Genomic DNA, 20,911 nt, shown 5'->3' with positions numbered 1-20,911 from the left:
ATTCCCAGTAAACCCATGATAACCAAAATGCATAACCATTCAAGGTCTGTGTAGTGTAATGGGCTAATAAGAATAGATATGCTAATGAGTGATGTAGATGACGATGTATCTGTGACATCAGCAGTCATGTGCTAGATTCTCTCAAGAGAGGATGGAACACACTGAACACAGGAGAGACATAATTTACCCTGTAACCTGTTTATATATAGTGTTAATAAACAAGTTTAAAGCAAGTACCAGAGTAAGACTACAGTCTGTCTAGGGAAGATAGCTCACGCATACCCATAACCAAGAACAAGTGCCAAAAGTCCACAGATCATGGTGGCAGTACAAAGCAGTTTGGTCATTCAATTGGTTGAGCACAGGCTAACCTTACCTTTGGATCCTTGCAGCTTTCAAATAATTAACCAGCATTCTTAGATGGATAAGATGGATATTTGCATGTATAACAGCAGGGACTACACTTTGAAAGCAATTCATTGTCTGCGAGGCATTTTAGGATGCCCTGAAAATGTGAAAGTTACTATATAAATGCAAGAGTTTGGAGTAACTTCAACCCAGTGGGAAACTGATAGAATCACACTGGCTGCTTGTTTAATACCCGGTTGGATTTGACTTCAATGGGTACAGTGTAAGAGGTAGGGCCAACTCACTATTTCTCAATATTGTAAAAGACCAATTTCACTCTTCTATGTCTCTGCCATTATTCAGTTCCTTATCTTGTGTCAGCTATGGTTCAGTGGCTAGCCCTTCTCATCTCTGAACAAGGATGTCATGGGTTGAGTCCCATGCTGGAGGCTTGAGTATGCAATGTAGAATGACACTCCTTGTGCTGCACTGTCCAATGAAACATTAAACTGTGGCCCCATCTGCCTTCTCAGGCAGATGTAAAACAATCCGACGGCCAGTATTCCAGCGAAGAGTAGGGGAGTTCTCCTGGCCAATATTTATCCCTCAACTAAAACCAATAATTCTTATCTGCAATTATGAAATAAGATATATCCAAGCAGGTTGTATGTCTGGGCTTCAGTACGTGGGAGTTTTTGGACTGTGGTACTGAGAAAACACGTTTACAATTCTCTCCAGCTCAGAGTCATTAAGCTGACCTTTATCATAGAGGACTAGAATACAAAGGGGGTAGAAGTTATGCTTCAACTATCGAAGGCCCTAGTTAGACCACAAGTGAAATACAATGTTCAGTTCTGGGCAGAGCTCTGAAGAAGAGTCATACAGACTTGAAACATTAACTTTATTTCTCTCTTCACAGATGCTGCCAGACCTACTAGGTTTTTCCAGCATGTTTTGTTTTTATTTACTAGAATGACACCTGGACACCAAGGGTCAAATTACAAAGAGTCATTACAAGGGTTGAGTTCCCTGGAATTTGGGAGATCAAAGAGGGTTTTGAAGTTTTCAAGATATTAAAGGGAACTGATATGGTAGATGGAGAGAAACTATTTCCTCTGATCGGGAAATCTTGAACTAGGGGATACAATCTAAAAATTAAGCCAAGGCCCCTCAGGAGTGAAATTTGAAAATACTTCTACACATAAAGAGTGGTAGAAGTTTGGAACTCTCTTTTACAAATGACAATTAATGCTAGATCAATTGTTATTTCTAAGTCTGAGATCGATAGACTTTTATTAACCAAAGATATTGAGGGATATGGGGCAATGATGGGCAGAGTTAGGTCACAGGTCAGCCATGATCTCATTGAATGGCAGTATAGGCTCAAGGGGCAAAATGGCCTCCTCCTGTTCCTATGTTCCTATTCCTAAAATACATGATCTGGTTGATGCTGTCTGTATATAAATTGGCTGCTGTGTTTCCTATGTTGTAACAGTGACTACTCTTCAAAAAGTACTTCAAAGTGATTTGGGATGTCTTGAAAGGTGCTATATAAATCCAAGTTTTTTCCCTATTCCAAATTAACATTTGCTTCAAAAATTAACAGTGCACTCAGCTCCAAAGTGAATAAACTGACCTGGCACATCAATGAAGGAGACAGTAGCTCGAAATCCCTTCAGTTCCTGGATACCATCCGAGTTGAACTGGACCATCATGGCAGTGCTGTTGCAAAAGACAGGAGGAGGTGGGCTCAATCCACACAGCTTCACTGAAAGGAGTCAAAGGACAACATTTCTTAAAGTTGAGCAGCAAAGTGCCTGGCTTCAAGCCATTCCATTATTTCAATCTAGACACATAGCTTCACGTGGTCAGGAAGTGTGCTTCCGTGTACCTAATACCAATGACCCCATTCAACATCTGGGCAACAAACAGAGATGGTATTTCCTGAACTGAGATTTTTGAGAATAAGGTGGGAAATAAGTGCTGGGAATATCACCAGAGTGTAGTGATTGTGATTGGCACTGTTCTCATCCAGGCACTTAGCTTCATTGTACCAAACTTCTCCCTCTGCCAACTTAATGCAGGCATTAAGTGAGTTAAATAGCATAGAGATAGAGTGTTGTCGAGGTTCCAAGAATTGAATGTTAATCTTCAGACACTTCTGGAAGCAAAAGTTATGGGAGAAAAATCAGCAGAAAATTAAAAATGGACTTATATTAATGGGCAGAAAAAGCTGTTTGATGGAGAATCAGGAACCATTCAATCAGTCAATAGAATCTGTTCGTATTGGTCATGGGAAGGAATCCAGGAGTGAGGTGGCTATGTCAAGCAACCAACGGTGCGATGGGAGGGTGGGGCAGTTTGAGGCAGGAAGTCATGTGATGAAACCTCCTGGAATACATCCAATCAGAATTTGACATCTCTACAGAGATTAAATTAATATTGCCACTGCTCTCCTCTCTAAGTTTTCAGAGCAGTTTCTGTTGTTTCTTTTTCAGACTTTCAAAATGACCAGGGCTTACCTTTTTCTCTTTTTATGAGAAATTATATTTCTTTGTTTGTTTTCCCCTCTTCCTGCCTTAGAAACACTCCTCCAGCCTTCTCATTTCTCTACATAATGTTAAATGTATTTTTGTTTTACTGTTTTGCAGTGGGTTTGCAGATCTTGCTGAAACCACACAACCCAAAGAAGTTTCTCCCCATGTTTGGATCTCCCGTGACCAGCAACTCAGTGAGCAGTCATTAAACCACCATCTGAACCTGTCTGACTGCCTCACTCTGGTTGCATTACTCAATATCATTAGAACACCATAAAAACAGCTCCTCACTGCAAATGTCAGTCCACCTCAACAACGCAAAACAAAACTCTTGCCCAAAACCATTTGGTATTCAGGATATATATTTAATGGCTTAAGGTATAGACGGCGGTGTGTTACAGTTCACTCAGTGAGTTCAAGTTATGGTGGCAACATACACTTTAACATGCATGTCGTGCTCTAGAGCTCAGTAATGGCAGAGGTTCCGACTTTCTTTCCATCACAAGGCTGACCAGGGGCAGAATATTGCGCTTGTCGGATGGGCTCACGCCCGACCCAAATAAGCGTAAAATGACGCGCGATGACGTCGGGTGAGCGTCCCAATGTCATCGCGCACTCGCGCAATATTTCAGTCAGTGGGCCCACGTGGGAATCGGCAGCGCGCGCGCTGACAATTAACAGGCCTACTAAGGCCATTAAAGTTCTAATTAAATGAAATTTTTCACTGCCCATCCAACCTTACGGTTGGCGGGCAGGTAAAAAAGCCAAGCAGCCTCTGGATTTTTTGCAAAACCTCATCGATGGGTGGGATGAGATTTCGATCAGTGCCCGCCGCGCCCACCCAATGAGGGCAAAATTCTGCCCCAGGAATCACTCCTCTTACCACCTTCCATTAGCATGTGGCAGCAGGATTTGCAGGTTGATACTCAACCTACTTGGTTGCACTATGAATGTACCTTCCTTGGCCACCAAGTCTTGGGGTGAGACACGAGCCTTGAGCTTCTGCCTCAGAGGCAGAGACACTCCCCAGTGCGTAAATAGATAAATTATTCAAATATTTTTATATATTGGCTCAGAGTTTGTTGTGGGGCAGCCCAGAGCGTACCCTATTAGATAGACTTGCTGTTGTACATTTAGGCTTTAAAATATTTTGCCTCATAACTTGCTGGAAGAGTAAGTTGATAGCGGTGGTAATGGGGCATCTGGGGGATCTCAGTGACTGACGGGATCAACAATCTATTCTCCTTAACCAATGAAACTTAAGGATTGAGAGATGAACAGGGGAATGGTGGAGAAGGAAATCAAATGAATCCAAATCAAGTCAAGTCTAGAAAGAGAAATAAAGTGAGAGAAAGTTTGGACTGGAAGAGAGCAAAATATGAGACATGTAACATTTTAAAATTTGATATTTTTAAAATCTTCCAGAACAATTTACTACCCGAGGGAATGAGACTCCACTATTAATTGTTCACTTTCTGGGTCAGGGAAGTTGATTGGCAATCAGTAAGAATTATCACGATGTTAGAAAGATCATAATTTTGTTAAGTTCTAGCCCTAACATTCTGTGGTGAATTTAATGAGTAATTAATGCAGCAGCTCTACAAAACTCACAGGGTTTGAGGGCGAGCTGCCATTTTCATGAGGCTAATAGCGGAAGGGTGCAAATACATCCAGCATCTAGCTCTCCTCCTCACCGCAGGTTGCTGGCTGACTTGTGCATCAACAACAACAAATGTCATTATTTGCCCTCGATCTTTGATGTTTTAGCCTCCCTACTCAGTTGATATTTGTAAAGACATATGTCTTTCTCTCTCATGCGTGCACGCACACACACACACACACACACACAGACACTCATAACTGGCTGCAGAAACACAATGGGATGGAATCAGCGTGTAAAATGAAAAAGCAGGCGATAGTGAATGAGCCACACTTTTCATATCACACTCAATGTTTCTTTCCATTAATTTCAATCGAAACAAGAATTTAGGGGGGTGTAAAACGCTTTCAGTGAAGACCAGTTGCACTCCTCCTAGGTACCTCTCCTGTTCTTTTCCACAGTATTGATGTGGACTGCAGCATTCCGCCTGGGTGTCCACAAGGTTACTGTAAAAACTAAAGTCGCAGACCCACATTTTCGCCAAGCCAGAAGTGCTCCATGATTTAGCCAAAATGGCACCAGAGCCCAAAATCTGGAAGCCCCTCCCCCCAAACCCGATACCCACCATTTTCACTGGATGGTGTGGGGCCTGGGGCAGGATGTGTTTTGCCCATTCATGGTTCACAGAGGCAGCTGCATACTTTTATATTGCAGATGCCTTCAAACAGAAGCAAATTAGCCCACCCTGGATTCTGAAATATGACACGTGGGTTTTAGACATTTAAGGAGTTATTTGGAGAGGAAAGGTACCCTTTGGAAGAGATCAACTACCCCTTTGGGATTGATATGGATAGACATGAATGTGTGTAATAAAATGGCTAAGATCTGTCAAGCTGTCAAACTGTTAAATCAAAGGCATAAATCAGGAAGTGGAAGGGAGAGAGGAACTCAAGAAAATTACAATCCCCAGAGAAGTGGTACTATGTAGATTGTTGGAGCTGCGGGCTGACAAGTGCCTGGGTCCTGATGGACTTCATCTTAGGGTCTTAAAAGAAGAGGCTAGTGAGATAGTTGAGGCATTGGTTTTAATTTTCTGAAACTCCCTATATTTCCCTTTACATTGGAAAAGGTAGCAAATGTAACTCCATAATTCAAAAAGCGAGGGAGACAGAAAGCGGGAAACTACAGGCCAGTTAGCTTAACACCTGTCGTAGGGAAAATGTTAGAAGCTATTATTAAAGAAGCTATAGCAGGGCACTTGGATAAGCTCAAGGTCATCAGGCAGAGTCAACATGGTTTTGTTAAAGGGAAATCATGCTTAACCAACTTATTGTAGTTCTTTGAGGAAGTAATATGTACTGTGGATAAAGGGGAACTGGTGGATTTACTGTACTTAGATTTCCAGAAGACATTTGATAAAGTGCCACCTCAGAGGTTATTACTGAAAATGAAAGCTCATCATACAGGGGTTAACATATTGGCGTGGATAGAAGATTGGCTAACAGGAAGCAGAGAGTAGACATAAATAGGTCTTTTTCAGGTTGGCAAGATGTAACAAGTGGTGTGCCACAGGGATCAGTGCTGGGACCTCAACTGTTTACAACTTATATAAATAACTTGGACGAAGGGATTGATGGGATGATTGCCAAATTTGCTGATGACACAAAGATAGGTAGGAAAATAAGTTGTGAAGAGGACATAAGGAGATTACAAAAAGATATAGATAGGTTAAGTGAGTGGGCAAAGATCTGGCAAATGGTGTATAATGAGGGAAAATGTAAAATTGTCCATTTTGGCAGGAAGAATAAAAGAGAAGCTTATAATATAAATGGTGAGAGATGCAGAGGGTTCTGGGTGTCTTAGTGCATGAATCGCAAAAGGCTAGCATGCAGATATGGCAAGTAATTAGGAAAGCTAATAGAATATTATCACTTCTTGCGAGGGGAATTGATTACAAATGTAGGGAGATTATAGTTCAGTTATACATAGCACTAGTGAGACCATATTTGGAGTGCTGGTACGGTATTGGTTACCTTATTTAAGGAAGGATGTAAAAGCATTGGAAGCAGTTCAGATGAGGCTTACCAGACTAATACCTGGAATGGGTGGGTTGTTATTTGAGTAAAGGTTGGACAGGTTAGGCTTGTATCCGTTGGAGTTTAGAAGAGTAAGAGAAGACTTGATTGAAACCTTTAAGATCCTGAGGAGTCTTGACAGAGCTGATGTGTAGAGAATGTTTCCTCTTTTGGGAGAATCTAGAAATAGGGGTCACTGTTTAAAAATAAGGGGGTCGCTCATTTAAAACAGAGATGGGGCGAATTTTTTTCTGTCAGAGGGTTATGAGCCTTTGGAACTCTCTTCCTGAAAAGGCAGCAGAAGCAGAATCTTTGAATATAAGAACATAAGAACTAGGAGCAGGAGCAGGCAATTCAGCCCCTCGAGCCTGCCCCGCGATTCATTACGATCATGGCTGATCTCATTTCGGCCTCAACTCCAATTTCCCGCCCTCTCCCCATTGCCTTTCAACCCATTACTAATTAAAAATCTGTCTATCTCCTCCTTAAATTTATTCAGCGTCCCAGCATCCACTGCACTCTGAGGTAGTGAATTCCATAGATTCACGACCCTTTGAGAAAAGTAATGTTTTTAAGGCAGAGGTGAATCGATTCTTGGTAAGCAAGGGGGTGATAGGTTATTGGGGGTAGGCAGGATGCAGATTTGAAGTTATAATCAGATTAGCCATGATCTTATTAAATAGCAGAGCAGACTCGAGGGGCCGAATGGCCCACTCCTGCTCCTTGCTTGTATGTACATCATTTAAATGCCTTGCCCTTCAAATTTTGCAAAAAAAACAGCCAGTGTGCAGTTGAAAAAAATTGGTGCTTGAAATTTCACTAGATGTTGTTGACATAAGCCTGAGTGTGATCATTGTAGTATTATTTCTGCTTGATTACTTCCACAACCTATTGTCATCACAGTGGGGGACCTGTAAGTTCACAGTTTGATTGACAGCTCCAAGTGGTCATAAAGAGATCAATTGTCTTTGATGTGGGGCTATGGATGAATACAAATATTTGTTTTAATAAGGTTTTATGTACTTGAAGGAAATATTTGTTTTTAAAGAGAATTAAGTACTTGAAAGGTTTTAAATGTATTGAGTGGGCTTTTATCAATGATTGTTTATTTTAAATATAGTGCGGTCTGTAATAAATACTTAGAATTTATTTTTATTTCATCTCAGCATGGCTCCTGAGGTTTGCCCATGGTGGATACTGGAAGGTATAAGGGAAACGAGTGATGGGTGAGGGTCATGGGTTGGCATAGGGCCTATAAAGGGCCATGGGGAGTGGGTAGGGGGCATAGGTTAGCATGGAGGGTATGAGGGGCCATGGGCAGTGGGTAGAAGGGCATGAGGTGGTGTGAGTTGGTAATGGATGGGTCATGGGAAGTGTGCAGGAGGTGAGGAGTGAGGGCTAGAGAACTGGTTTTTGCTTCATTGTTTTTACAACTGGGACCAAGTCCCAGAGGGCCAAGATGGAATTTTTAACCAGCCCGCCTTGGCACTTGGTAGCCCCTGTGGCTGACTCCACAATGTTTCCAGGGGTGGCAGGCCTGACTCCAGTTAGCTCCTGTTCCACCCGGAAAAAAATCCGACCGCTCGGACGCTTTCTCCCAAGTCGAGTTTGCAGAATCAGGAAAGTTCCCGACTCTGTGCACCCAACTCGGAGCAAAAATTCAGCCCTTGCACTCCATCTCTCTCACACACACAGAATTTACATTCAGCAGCTGGACCTTCAGAGTACATAGTGGTTATGTTACTGAGTATTACAGATGCCTGGCCTAACGATCTAGAGGTAAGAGCTCAAATGCCACCATGGCAGGTGAGAAATTTAAATTATTTTAATTAATAAATCTGGTATTATATTAACAAAAAGCTTCAGAGACCATGGTCAGAAGCTTGTGCACTCACTGGTGATGAGCTTGGAGGTGGGAAGGACATTTACTTAGGTGGGATGGTAACATACCTGAACCCTGCCACCTCTGCAGCTCCGCCAGAATTAAGTTCTGGGTGGGAAAGTCCATGGTTGATCTTCCTGCCCTGCCACCAATTGAGGCTCTTAAGTGGCCAATTAATGACGCCACCATCGATATTAACCCATCTGCAGGCGGGCCTATCACCATGTAGCGTGTAGACAGGTAAAACTGTGCAATCACCTTGTCACCTCTGGGGGAGGGGGAGCTGGTGTGGTGGGAGGGGTGTTGGGTGCCTCAACCAACGTGCCTGATCCTGGGACTGGACATCAAGAAGAGGGCGGGGCCCTCTTAGAGCCATCCCTCTGCCCTGCCTGCCAGACCCCTGCACCCTTGCCCTGTGACCCCCATCCCATGAAACACCCTCCTCCCGCCCACATTACATACTTGTGGCCTGGGTTGCTCTGCAATCCTGGGACTCTGGTGCCTGTCCTTTTTGGAGCAGTCATGGCCACTGCAGTGACCTCCGATTGGCCAGCAGTTCTAGGTAGGCAAGCCTTCCAACCCTGGGATCTTGATTCCAAAGGAACCATGGCTGCTAGTCTTGTCAATGCCTGATTGGCATGTGGTTTGGTGGGCCTTCCCAAAAAGAGGCAGCGTAAGTCTCTTGCCAGCTCTCCAGCCAGCAGACGAGACCCCAGATGCCACAACAACATTCCACCCAATATAACTACCAAATTTCTTTAAAACCCATAGGGTTCACTAATGTCCTTTAGGAGAGTAAAACTGCCATCCTTACCTGGTCTGGCCTACATGTGAAACGGCAAGGTGGTTGACTCTTAACTGCCCTGTGAAATATCTGGCAAGTTACTCAGTTAAGGGTAATTAGGGATGGACAATCATGTCCACATCCCACAAATTATTAAAAAAAACACCCAAAGCCAAGGTGGAAAATTTTAGCACAACCCCCAGGTTCCAGAATTAAGGGATTTTAAGGCTTCACTTTCTTTCAGATCTTTGTTACCTGATTGATTGCTTTCGGTCCAGGTGTCATGTACTTTTACCAGGTCATTAGAACAATTGTTGGACAATTCCACTTCAAAATCCTCAAATTCCAGCTGCAAGGAAAGATTCTGGTTAGTCAGTTATACTATATAGCTGAATTTTTCTTCATAAATCAACCCCCTACTTTGCTCCTCAAATCTTTAAATCCAAAGAACATTTAATTCTCCCTAGTGAAATGCATAGGATATACAGCACAGATATAGGCCACTCGGCCCAATCACTCCATGGCAGCCTTCATATTCCACTCAAACCTATAGCTACACAGCTAACTTTGTACAAATGGTGGGTACAGTAGCATAGTAGTGCTGTTACTGGACTGGTAATCCAGAGCAAAAACAAAAATACCTGGAAAAACTCAGCAGGTCTGACAGCATCTGCGGAGAGAGATACAGTTGACGTTTCGAGTCATTATGGCCCTTCATCGGAACTAAGAAATATAGAAATGAGATGAAGTATAAGCTGGTAGAGGGGGGCGGGACAGGTAGAGCTCGATAGGGGGCCAGTGATAGGTGGAGGCCAAGAAGAGACTGGCAAAGATGTCATAGGCAAAGGGACAAAGGGGTGTTGACGGTGGTGATATTATCTAAAGGATGTGCTAATGGGGACATTAAGGGTAGCAAACAGGACAAGCTAGTGGCAGATGGCCCTACTGGGGGTGGGGTGGGGGGAAGGGATCGAAATGGGCTAAAAGGTGGAGATGAAACAATAGATCAAAATAAATTTTAAAATAGGTGGGAAAAGAAAAATATATTTGTAAAAAAAGAGGGATCAGAAAGGGGGTGGGGATGGAGGAGAGAGTTTATGATCTGAAATTGTTGAACTCAATATTAAGTCCGGAAGACTGTAAAGTGCCTAGTCAGAAGATGAGGTACTGTTCCTCCAGTTTGCGTTGAGCTTCACTGGAACATTGCAGCAGGCCAAGGACGGACATGTGGGCATGAAAGCAGGGTAGTGTGTTGAAATGGCAAGTGACAGGGAGGTCTGGGTCATGCTTGCGGACAGACCGATGGTGTTCCGCAAAGCGATCATCCAACCTGCGTTTGGTCTCTCCAATGTAGAGGAGACCGCATTGGGAGCAGCAAATGCAGTAGACTACATTGAGGGAAGTGCAAGTGAAGCGCTGCTTCAATTGAAAGGAGTGTTTGGGCCCTTGGACGGTGAGGAGGGGGGAGATAAAGGGGCAGGTGTTGCACCTTCTGCAGTTGCATGGGAAGGTGCCGTGGGAGGGGGTTGAGGTGTAGGGGGTGATGGAGGAGTGGACCAGGGTGTCCCGGCGGGAACAATCCAGAGGCCTGAGTTAAGGAATTAGCAGCTCTTTCCCCGTAGCCGTTTAATATTTTTTCATTTTTAAGTATTTCCCTCCTCCTTCAGGTACCATGCGCTGAGAGGTTGTTGGCAAACATGGGCTTCCATTGGATTGGTCCATGATTATGCTTGACAAATTACTGCAGTCTTCTGCAGTATGGCTGACCAGGAAACTCTCCAGCTCTTACTATCTGGTGTAAGGAATATTGGAAGGATTTATAGGCTGCTTATTAATCTGTTTGGCCACATTGTGATTGTGAATGTACCTTCCATGAACATTAAGTCCTGAAGTGGGATTTGAACCAAGAGGTAGGGCCACTACCACCGCGCCACAAGACCTCCCTGTAGTTTTATTACTATTTATTAATAATAATGAAAATGGGTTTATCACCAGGAATGAGCTTTCTTTCATTAACGTGTCTAGTCCACCCCCCGCGAATAACCCGATTTTAAATAAATGAAAATAACTTTAAAAAAAGAGCAATTCGCTAGTTTCATTGGTGTACAGCAGTTGGTTTCTTAATAAATTAAATGTTTTTTAATATTTAAAAGCTTTTAAAACTTGTCTATTAGTATTCATATACCTATTTAAAAAAACTTGATTTTAAGAGTCTCCTCAAAGACTCCACAAATGAGTGCAGTTTGCAGAAACTCGCCACGGTGACTAATTCGATTTGGGGCTTATTCAGCTTTCTGGTGGGGCCCTGCTTCCAGCCCAATGCTTTTATAAATTAGCACCAAAGATTGTAGAAGCTGGGTTTATGTTGGAGGCGATTTGAGGTTGAAATTCCACGATCCTTTGTGCTGATGTGGCTGACTTGGCGCGAATTGCGCTGAAAAGAATCTGTGGCGCAACATAGGGCAATCCTCAGGCCACGGTCCATCTCATTATCTAATACAAACTCGACTGCCCTTCGGATATAAAAGCTCTGCCGTGATTCCCTATCATAGTCCTGATATTTGACCCCTGACCTTTTAAGGCTTGCGAGCTTTCCATCAGAGCGGACCACTCATTTCATCAGCATATTTCATACTAACAAAATGCACCCAGGTTGATCGGACACACACACATAGATGTTGCACGGGGAGATCCAATATTGCCTGTCGTCTTCTGCAAAAATGCTACGTCTCTGAATCAGCAGTCTTCCTCCAACCCACATCCGTTTTTCGGTTGTAACTCTGTAAGTTCCTCATCCTTGCTTACTTGTCCAATTCCCTTTTAAAATTATTATGGAATCTGTTTCCAGCATCTTTTCAGGTAGAGTGTTCCAGATCCCAAGTACTCTGAGTGAAAACATTTCTCCTTATCTTCCCTCCAGGTCTTTTACCGACTATTTTAAAACTATAACATCTAGTTCTTAACCCATTCACCAAAGTAAATAGTTTTTGCTATCTACTTTATCAAAACACTCATCATCTTGAAAACCTCTATTAATTCACTTACCCTTCTCATTGCCAGGAGAACAGCCCTAACTTTCCCAACCTCTCCTCATAATTAAAGTCCCCCATCCCTTGTAACATCTTGGTAAACCTCCTCTGTATCTTTTCTAAGGTTTTTACATCTTTCCTGATGTTTGATGCCCAGAGTTATCTGCTATACACCAGCCGAGGCCTAACAAGTGATTTATAAAGTTCTAGCATGATATCTTTGCTTTTATATTCTATGGGAGGAATTGTCCCGGATTTGCACAAACTGCGGTATCTAGTGGGGAAAAGCACGTTTTAGCTGTCGGCCGCAATGGCGGCTTTTCACGCCATATTGTCCCATTCCCAGTGCCTTACTAATAATGCATTCCTGGGAAACACGCCAGGTCGCTGGCGGGGAGGCCTCTGATTCGCCCACCCCGCCCTCACCTCAGGCCTTCAGTAATCTGGGCACCATATATAAAGGGCGTTCCTGCACAGAGCCAGCACTCTCTAAGGCAATGGAAGCTGCTGCAGAGTCATGGCTGCCAAAGGGAGGAAACATGCTGCCCCCAAATTTAGCGACACCTCCCTTGGGCACTACTGGACACCGTGGAGGCTGCTATGAAGTCATCTACACCGCTCTAGGTGAAGACCAGCAAGTAAGGTCACCAATCCAGCATGGGAAGCAGTGGCAGTGGTGGTCAGTGCCAATGCCCTGTAAAAGAGGACAGACACCCAGTGCTGAAAGAGGATGAATGATCTCCTCTGTTCCGCCAGGGTAAGGCACTCCTCATCACTCTCAACTCACACACCCACAAACCCATCACACATCCACAGGGATCTCACTCACTACCAGTTCAAGGCGCATCACCATTCACTCGCTCACACACACCTTCATCTGTCCTGCGGATCATGTCCCTGTGTCCATGGCACCACTCACCACCCAAATATGCCAGGCCTCCTTATCACCTGGCCTGGCAGGCACCCTCCTTACACTCGCTCCATCAGTATTCAGGCAGGACAAGCTGGCACACAAGAAAAGGGAGAGGTCACAGACTAGTGGAGGAATGCCCGACATCAAGGTCCTCACAGACTTTGAAAACAGAGTCATCTAGCTGCCAGCGATGATCTTGACCATTCCTGTGCTGACAGTGAGGTCAGCAGTGCTCAATCACAGGCAGAATCATCCCAGATTTGTACTAAGTGAGGCAGTGGGCGGGTAAACTGATGTTTTATCTGCCGCTGCGATGGCGGGTTTTCACGTCATGTTGTCCCAAACCCGCCATAGTATTTATGCGTTCCCGGGATGCACGCCGTTTCCATGGTGGGTGGGCTCTGATTCGCCTGCCATGCCATCACCTCACCACTTCATCACGCCAGGGACCACATTTAAAGCACAGCTGCACTCAGTGCTTCCAGCCCAGGACTGCAGCAAAGAAAGACATGGCCCCAAAAGGCAAGAAGACTACAGCCCTCGAGCGCCCTTTGGATGCCGTGGAGGCCCGCTGTGATGTCCTCTACCCGCGCTCTGGCTGCAGGAGGGGCAGCAACATTACCACTTCGACTTGGTAGGCAATGGCAGTGGTGATCAGTGCCAATGCTGAACAGAAGAGGTTGGTCATCCAATGCAGATAGAGGATGAATGATTTCATCCGTGCAGCCAGGGTAAGGCAACCATCTCATCTCTCGAAACTCACACACTCAAACCCATCACACGTTCACTGGCATCTCACTCTCTGCCAGCTCAAGGGACATCACCATCCATTCTCACACACACACCCTCACAAGTCCATCTGGCCTCATCTCCTCTGCAGACTGCCTCCTCAGCCCTCACCATCTTGAGGCCACTTGCACAGATCAACATGTGCCCCCCATACACAACCTGGGTTACCCTCCTTCCCCAGTACAGCTCTTATCCTGCAGTCGCTTCCCTTGCCTGAGGCCACTTCTCCCCCTTTGCCAAGCAAGACCTCGCTCTGTAGCCATGGAAAAGCCACCCACGTATGACTGACCTGGTAGGTAGAGACCTACCGTGAGCCCCCTAAAAGTGATGTGGTGCTGCTGTGAAGCCTGGTGCTGATGACTGCGAGTGCTGACCGAAGCAAGGTAGGCAAACAAACCCTGAAGCCCCAAGTGAAGTGCAGCCCACCAGGTGCACGTTGCTTATGTGCTGTTGTGAAACACATCGGCGTGATTTCCCGCTGCCATGGACAGATGACCCAGCTGGTGGGATCAGAGGGGTGGTGGGAACGATTCTGGTGGGCAGACCTAATGATGGTATGCTGATGTATTACAATGAGGTTCCTGATGTCTGATGGTGAAGAACACAGCCTGCCATTAGCGGGCTGAGTGGATGATCGCAACCTGCTTTCATACCGTCGTGAAACAGATCGAGCCATATTGTTCGCTCATGCCACCGAACACGCCTGACACCAGCGGGTATGGAAAATCCCAGCCCACATGAGGATCTAGCAGTGCAACCTCTATCAGACAATCATGCTGCGAGTGAGTTCCCCTGTACCGCAGTCCATTGCCATGCACCAATTATCTCGCCTTGCTTTCGCAGGCACATCTTGGAAGCAACCGAGGGGTCCACGAGCAAGGTCCTCAACTCAAGCCTTGAAGACACCTCCAAAGAAGAATCTGATGACATCCTAATTCAAGACCCATCACAACACTCACCCACACCCTCCACCAGCGCAGAGACACACACATTGGTGGGACCTAGTTCTAGAGTAGCCTCGGGGTCACAATCTGATGAGAACACCACATTGTCTGATCCACGACAGGCAGTGGCAGGGACTTCACAGGTTTCCTGCACTCGGAGGACTGCTGGAAGACAGAAATCTGCTGAGTCCAAATCAGATGAGGAGCCTCTGGACTCAGTCATGTCACAGTTGCTGGAGCTGCAAAGGCAAGCTCGGGAACATAAGGAAGGGATATCCACTGCACTCTCAGATTGGAGGGGTCCATCCGCCTTCATCCTGAGGTGATAGTGCCGGAATGCCAATGCACCGAGGTTAACACTGGTAGGATGACGGCCACCATGGAGACCTCAGTCCAGGACATCGGTCCTGCACTGCTACACGGGCTGAACTCCATCACTGACACCATAGTTAGCCTCCAACAGTGTCAACACGAGATGGGCGCAGCGCAGTTCGATCTCACTCCAGCTTCCCAGCCAGCCATCCTCAGTACCCATAGGTAGGAGGTGCACACCCTGAGGCCATCCACTGAGGTGACTCCGGGAGTGTCCAATCCATCTGAATCCCCTCTTCCTGTGACCCCAGCAGCCCCAGCTCCACAGGCCGAGGAGGGTGCCACTGCCACACAGCAAGACTCTGAAAGCAGGCCAGGGCCCTCCAGGTCTTGACCCTCCAGATCTCGACCCTCCAGAGGACACCGGTCAAGGTCATCACAGACATGGCGTAGCAGTCAGCAGGCTGCCTCCACCTCCGCTGTGGATGTCGGGGGAGTACCAAGACATAGCGGCAGGGTTAGGAAGATCAAGAAGATGTAACTCTTGTAGAGTTAAAACAATTAACTAAATTAACAAAAACAAGGGATAAATCAAGCACAGCCCCTAAGTCAGGTCAGCTGTAAAATCAAGGAAAAACTTTAAAGGTAACTTACAAACATATCAAGAAGATGTAGTTGCTCAGCCCGGACACAGGTGGTAATCACTTGTACATAATGTTCAATATTGTCAATAAACTTCCAAGAATGTCTCCTTGCCTATGGCTCCTTGTTATGATAAGCAGTGTTCGTGTCACTCAGATGTGAAACCTTGGTTCCTGCACAAGGTAAAGGCAGGTGTCTCAGTCCAGGGCCTCTTCCCTGTGCTGTGTGTAACTTTTAGGCCAAAGTAATGGTCCAGTTTCACACTCCCTGGACACATTACTGATGCCTGTCATTGCTTGTCATTGCTGCCAGAATGTCATGGGCAGGCATCACAGAGTTCCACCATTCTCTCTGTGTGCTCTCAACACATTTGAGGTGGGACTGGCCCCCATCTCTTCAGCATCTGTAACTAGTGACCCTGTGCTCTTGAAGGGGCCGGGTGCTGAAGGCTGACAAAGGATCTGGTGCATTTAAAGTTTCACGCTGCACCTCCATGATATGACCCTGATCACAGAGTGCAAGTGAGCTGCCCTCAACCAGACAGGAGTCAGACATTCAGAGAGGCAACGTGAAAATCTATGGAGTGCCCTCACTGCATCTCGTCATCAGCCTCCTGGGATCTAGAGTCTATTAGGGCCTCTGCTGCGTCTCCATAACATGAGCCTGAGCATTGAGGGTATGAGCTGCCCTCAGCCACATAGGAGTCAAATGCTCCCAGACGCAAGGTGAGGATGTCAGGACCATCCTCGCTGCATCTCGTCATCAACCTCCATGAATCTTGAGGAGATGAGGGCCTCCCGAGTGCGCCTGCCTCATCTGGCCAGTGCGATGGCCTCATCACCGTATCCTCGCCTTCGAGGACCTCATCAGCATCATCCCCTTCGACGTCCTCCTCATCGGAGGATACATGCAGCTCCTCCATCTCCTCCTCAACCAGCTCCTCCCCATTTTGCAGTGCCAGGATATGGAGCATGCAGCAAGTGACGATGTTCCAGAACACCCTCTGGGGACTGTATTGCAGTGCTCCAGCATTCCCATTGAAGCACCAGAACCTCATTTTCAAATTGCCTATCGTTTTCTCCGCCAAAGTCCAGGTCGCAGCATGAGCCTTGTCGTACCGTCGCTCTGCTGCAGTCTGAGGCCGCCGCACGAGCATCATCATCCACACCCTCTGTGGGTAGCCCTTGTCCCCGAGGAGACAACCCTGCAGCCTCTGTGGACCCCGGAAGATGTCAGGACTTTGAGACCTGCTAAGGATGTAGGAGTCGTGGACGCTCCCTGAGAATCATGCGCAGACCTGAAACATGTGTTTGTGGTGTTCACACACCAACTGCACATTTAGCGAGTGGAAGCCCTTGCGGTTGATGTCGTGGACTGCCTATTGCCATGGAGATCTAAGCGCCACGTGAGTGCAGTCGATGTGGAAAACTTGAGATCAGCGCAAATCACAGTGCTCTTGCTTCCTGGCTTTCCTGATCCCGGGCGAAATGCACAGAATTCTGTGCCTTCGCAAAGATGGCGTCCATGACCTCCAGGATTCACTTGTGCGTGGAGGCTTTCAAAATCCCGCACAGGTCACCTGTGGAGCCCTGGAAGGAATCACTGGCGTAAAAATTGACTTTCGCGGCCACTGGCAGTGAATGCCCTCCATGACCCCGTGGCGCCAAATCCTGCAGCAGGTGACATATGTGACTGACCAGTTCCCTAGACACGAGCAGTGCTCGGTGACACTGGTTCTCAATCACCTGCAGGAATGACAGATGCCATCTATAGACCCTGGGCCTAGTGAGTTGCCTACGAGCAATGGCTCGCTGTGAAAGTTCAGCTGCTTGTGCAGGAGGCCCTGCCGCCCCTTCACACTGAAGGAGGTGCTCTTCCTTTTGCCAAGGTAGGCACCTCCGCCACGCTCTTCTTCTTTGCTGCTCCCTGTAAGCCATGAGGCACACCGCTAAATCACCAGGCTCCATTATCCTGATGATCTCCTCCTGCAGGATCAAAGGGAGAGGGAGACGCATGGGTTACATACAAACGTACGAATTAGGAGAAGGAGTAGGCCACTCGGCCCCTCAAGCCTTCTTTGTCATTCAATAAGATCGTGGTTGATCTGATTGTAACCTCAACCCCACATTCCTGCCTACCCTCAATAACCTTTCACCCTCTCGTTAATCAAGAATCTATCTAGCTATGCCTTAAAAATATTCAAAGAATCTGCTTCCACCACCTTTTGAGGAAGAGAATTCCAAAGACTCACTACCCTCTGAGAGAGAAAAATTCCCCGAATCTCTGTCTTAAATGAGCGACCCCTTATTTTCAAACGGTGACCCCTAGTTCTAGATTCTTCGACAAGAGGAAACACCCTCTGCACATCCACCCTGTCAAGACCCCTCAGGATCTTAAAGGTTTCAATCAAGTCACCTCTTACTCTTCTAAATTCCAGTGGATACAAGCCTAACCTGTCCAACATTTCATCATAAGACATCCTGCCTATTCCTGGTATTAGTCTAGCAAACCTCTTCTGAACTGCTTCTAAGACATTTACGTCTTTCCTTAAATAAGGAGACCAGTACTGTACACAATACTCCAGATGTGGTCTCACCAATGTCCTGTACAACTGAAGCATAACCTCCCTACTTTTGTAATCAATTCCCCTCACAATAAAAGATAACATTCTATTAGCTTCCCTAATTACCTGCTGTACCCGCAAACTAGCCTTTTGTGATTCACGCACTAGGACACCCAGTGTCCTAGATCCCTCTGAAACTCAGAGCTCTGCAATCTCTCACCATTTAGATAATATGCTTCTTTTTTATCCCTCCTGCCAAAATGGACAATTTCACATTTGCCCACATTATACTCCATTTGCCAGATCTTTGTCCACTCACTTAACCTATCTATGTCACTTTGTTCTTATGTCTTCTTCACAATTTAATTTCCTATCTATCTTTGTGTCATCAGCAAATTTAGCAAGCATTCCACTGGTCCCTTCCTGCTCACTTTTGACAAGCTTTTCCAAGTCCATCCGCTTCCTTCAACCACCACCCCCTAGCCCCAACCCTCGGCACATGTTTGAGTATTTCCTTCAGTCTGTGCTGCCTTGCCCCTCACCCCCCAGGAATGTGCTTCAGTATTTCCTTCAATCTGTCTGTATTGCCTTGCCCCCCAGCCCCCGGCATGTGCTTGGGTATTTCCTTCAGTCTGTCTGTGCTGCCTTGCCCCAACCCCTGGTCTGACCCGCACTGGAACCCTTGCCCTGGCACCGCACTGAAAGCCAGCCAGGAAAAAGCAACTTGCCTGTGCCCCGTGTGAATGCGGTGCCTCCTCCTTGATGTTCTGCGGGTGATGCTCGCAGGCGCTGCGCAAGGTTGTGTGCACTCACCTCCGAGTTCCCCTTGAACTTCAGGTCGCCAGGTGTTTGCCTTTTACAGGCAGTCGTGAAGCATGCTGTTCTGAAGTCACACCAACATTGGCGGTAAATTTGATGTGGGGGATGATTCTGGCAAGCAGGGCTTATAATCAGACGCAAATGTATTAAAATAACGTTCCCAATGTGCAGCGGCAGGAAACGCAGCCCGCCATTGACAGGGGAAGCGGACAATTGCAAACTGGTTTCACGACGGCATAAAACCAATTTTTGGCCTTCTCGCCGCATTGTACGTCATCATGACGCCTAACGTCAAGGGGGCCGGGAAATTCCATCCTACGCCTCTGTTTAGCCCACATGGTTTTTTTAACCATCTTATCAACTTGTCCAGCCACTTTAAATCAACATATAATCAACTCATGCTGGTAGAAAAGAAATTAAGCATCAGCAAAAACAGCTCATGCTTATAAGAAATATGAAATTGTTATGACAACAACAGAATGGCCAAGGTAGAACCTATAAAGAACGCAGAAGGGCCTGGCTAAGTTAGGATGCAACAACCTGATTACGCTACACAATGTTAGGGATCTGGCAAAGTGAATGCTGAAAATGTGTAGTCCTTGTTAGATTGAGGCGTGGAGGGCCCAGAATAATCCCAAAGTCGTCAGCAAGTAAGATAAGAGACAGGCAGCTGCACAACAATACGCTGAGACTATACGGCCAGCAGAGTGTAAGTATTTTTGGTTTCATTAGCATTAACATACAAAGAACAAGAATTGAGGCCAGAAGTCAGTTTGTGGTTTATGGACCATTTGCTTCTATGCAGTAAACATTCTGTGTGTTGAGACTTGGTTGAATTCAGTAGAGGATTATTTGGAACCAATTGTTTTTTATTAGTTGCTCATGGGATAGGGGCACAGCTCCCAAGGGCAGCCTTTATTGCCTATTCCTAATTGTCCTTGAGAACGTTTCAGAGCGCAGTTAGAAGTCAACCACATTGTTGGGGGTTTAGAGTCAGATAGAGGTCAGACCAGGTAAGGATGGCAGATTTTCTTCTCTAAAGGACATTAATGAACCAAATGGGGTTTTATAGCAATTCCATAGTTTCATGTCACCTTGACAAGCTTTTTAGTCCAGATTTATTGAACTGACTGAACTTAAATTAAGCTGCCAAGGTGGGATTTAAACTCATGTCTCTCGATAATTAGTCCAGGCCTATGGGTTACTAGTCCAGTAATGTAACTACCACACTCCTATGGTATCAAGTCTGACTCGATGTCACAGCTACCATTTTAAATGTAAACATTAGAAATTATAATGAGAAAAGATGTCAGGAAGTACACATAGATGTAAGTTTTTAATCAACAAATTTAATAAACAGAGCTGCACAAACATTACTCAGTCTGAATGGAATATTACTGACCTTAATCATGTGATTTTCAGGAGCTTGTATCAGCCACTGGCATTGAGCATTACTGCTGTACTGTTGAGGGAACTGCATGCTTTGGATCACACCTTGTTTTGATAAAATCTCCTGTGACCCACAGCCTGACCCTGGGGAGAGAGAATTTTGCAGGTTTTATTCAAACAAAATAAGATTCAGCTGAAATACTACATATTCAGTTCTCAATTCTTGCAGCCCAGGACTGCTCCAGTGAAGACATGGCCCCAAAAGCCAAGAAAAGTTCAGTGACC

General features: G+C 45.8%; 1 protein-coding gene across 1 annotated transcript in view; it reads right to left on the bottom strand.

Annotated features, from left to right (window-relative positions):
- Positions 1-1,026: 1,026 nt before the first annotated feature.
- LOC144685079 (ovochymase-2) overlaps positions 1,027-20,911 on the bottom strand; it is a 46,191-nt gene continuing 26,306 nt past the window's right edge. Inside the window, exons 5-8 of the mRNA XM_078549614.1 lie at positions 20,640-20,770; positions 9,482-9,575; positions 1,985-2,116; positions 1,027-1,121 (exon numbers count right to left, since the gene is read on the bottom strand). Of these exons, the coding sequence (XP_078405740.1) occupies positions 1,027-1,121; positions 1,985-2,116; positions 9,482-9,575; positions 20,640-20,770 (452 nt within the window). The remainder of the gene's footprint in view (positions 1,122-1,984; positions 2,117-9,481; positions 9,576-20,639; positions 20,771-20,911) is intronic.

Source organism: Cetorhinus maximus, chromosome 9 (genome assembly GCF_964194155.1).
Source record: "Cetorhinus maximus chromosome 9, sCetMax3.hap1.1, whole genome shotgun sequence".
Taxonomy (NCBI): Eukaryota; Metazoa; Chordata; class Chondrichthyes; order Lamniformes; family Cetorhinidae; genus Cetorhinus; species Cetorhinus maximus.
The sequence above is the reverse complement of the archived record's forward strand: the minus strand, read 5'-3'. Positions and strand labels throughout refer to the sequence as shown.